The 2,192-nt window shown below is 48.4% G+C and overlaps 1 protein-coding gene across 1 annotated transcript in view; it reads left to right on the forward strand.

Moving 5' to 3' along the window:
* The first annotated feature begins 1,616 nt into the window (after positions 1 to 1,616).
* Positions 1,617 to 2,192, forward strand: part of LOC125040451 (T-cell acute lymphocytic leukemia protein 1 homolog) — a 9,492-nt gene continuing 8,916 nt past the window's right edge. Inside the window, exon 1 of the mRNA XM_047635004.1 lies at positions 1,617 to 2,148. Coding sequence (XP_047490960.1) covers positions 1,617 to 2,148 — 532 coding nt within the window. The remainder of the gene's footprint in view (positions 2,149 to 2,192) is intronic.

Genomic DNA, 2,192 nt, shown 5'->3' on the forward strand with positions numbered 1-2,192 from the left:
TGATAGTAATAACAACTATAACAGTGATAATAACAATAATGACGATTATGATAATAACAGCGACAACAACAAAACAACAAAAACAACAACAACAATTACTGTGATAATAAGAATTAAAAAAAAAACAAGAATAAGAATAAGAGGTTGATATGATGATAATGATAATAAGAAAGACGATAATAAATAACGGTTATGATAATAGTAGTAATAACGAATTTTAATAATAAACAAGAGAAAATGAATCCTCACACTGCGTCAACATTTAAATTTCCATAGGCCAATGGACGAAAAAGCTAATGACTTATTTCGTTAAATGGCGTTGCTGGGAATTGAAGGTCGTTTTCTCTCGTGTTGCTTTCGCTCATTGCTTCATTTTTATTATTCTGTTAAATCGCACATACACACACACACAGATATATATATATATATATATATATATATATATATATATATATATATATATATATGCGTGTGTGTGTGTGTGTGTGTGTGTGTGTGTGTGTGTGTGTGTGTGTGTGTGTGTGTGTGTGTGTGTGTGTGTGTGTGTGTCTATATATTTACTGTATATATATATATATATATATATATAAATATATGTGTGTGTGTGTGTATATGCACACACACACACACACACACACACACACACACATATATATATATATATATATATATATATATATATATATATATATATATATATCACTCATTGCAGTTGCTGCTATAGCTTCAAAACTATTTTCGGTTGGAAAAAATAGAGAAAATTTATTAAATTATGTGTCTTATTTCAATTCGAAATGGAATTTCTCTCTCTCTCTCTCTCTCTCTCTCTCTCTCTCTCTCTCTCTCTCTCTCTCTCTCTCTCTCTCTCTCTCTCTCTCTCTCTCTCTCTCTCTCTCGCCTCAAAAGATTTGGCAAAATTAATATATCAAAAAGGATTCGGAAGTTTTCAGAGATTCACTTGTTTCGCTCTCTGGTTTCCCATCGCTGGAGATATTTTCCCAGGCATCCGCTGGTGCCTATAATTGGATAAGATGAGAATCGCCCGACGCTATTGGCTGGATTCTTATCGATCGCGTGCCTCGTGGCCAATCAGCGCACGACAATCCGAATGGGCGGGGCTTGATACGCTCCAAGCCTCAGGGCATTCCAGGATGCTTCCGGACGGGAATCAACTGGAAGATGATATCGACCAATGAAAATGTCGCAGCGTGAGGGGTCTCCTTTCTGATTGGTCGAATCGCGTGACGTGGCAGTCCGGAAGGCCGCGGGTGCCACTGGCCGTCCCCCTTTGCAGTTAGGAGTCAGGTGGGTTTGTCATCCGGGGTTGGTATAAGGGAAATGAAGAGCCTGGAACCAATATGTCTGCTGTCAGCTCCACCCGGCACTACAATCACGTCTCGCGCTCTCATTGGCGGTCGGTCTGCCTCTTCTGGAGCCTCGGTGACTGCATCAGTCGGGCGGGAAATAGATTTACCGGTGTACATCAGCGCCATTAGGAGCACTGTCAATTCCAGCGACGGAGGGAATTTCAATATTTTTTTCCTTGCCTCCCGCGGCCGCCGTGAGCGTCAGCCCTTGGTGACAGAGGACGAAAAGTTTTGAGGGCGAGCGGCAGAATGGCTGAGACCCTGGCCGGCGCGATGCCTCCAGTCCCTCGCCAGGTCGGGTGTGGTCAGGTCACGGCCTCCTACGCGGAGTTCTTCACCTCGCTCCCGCAGAGCCACACGCCGCCCGCGCAGTACGCCCACACGTACCCGCAGCATCACCAGTCGCACCACCCCCAGCAGCAGCAGCAGCAACACGCGCCCCAGCAGGAGGTGAGGGCAGGAGGCGCCGCTGCCGCAGACTTCGGCCACAGCAGCAGCCCCCCCAGCGGCGTCTCCGTCGGCAGTTGCCTGAGCCAGCTGGGGCAGGTGGTGAGCAGGTCGAGCCAGCTGGTAGACTACGGCGCCGCCTTCACGCCGGTGGTGACCGCCAACCTCCCTCCAGGAGGAGCCAGCGGTGTGAGCTCCAGCACCACCTCCAGCACCTCCACAGCGACCAGCAAGGGCGTCGCCATGCAGCAGGGCGCCTACTGCGAGGAGGAGGAGTTGCCGTCCTGCGCCTACGCCCACCCGCACCTGCACAGCCTGCCCTACCTCATGCACGGTGAGTCCTCGGCGCGGGCCTCAGGGCGCCCCTCCCTTCGGGCG

This window comes from Penaeus chinensis, chromosome 29, assembly GCF_019202785.1.
Source record: "Penaeus chinensis breed Huanghai No. 1 chromosome 29, ASM1920278v2, whole genome shotgun sequence".
Taxonomy (NCBI): domain Eukaryota; kingdom Metazoa; phylum Arthropoda; class Malacostraca; order Decapoda; family Penaeidae; genus Penaeus; species Penaeus chinensis.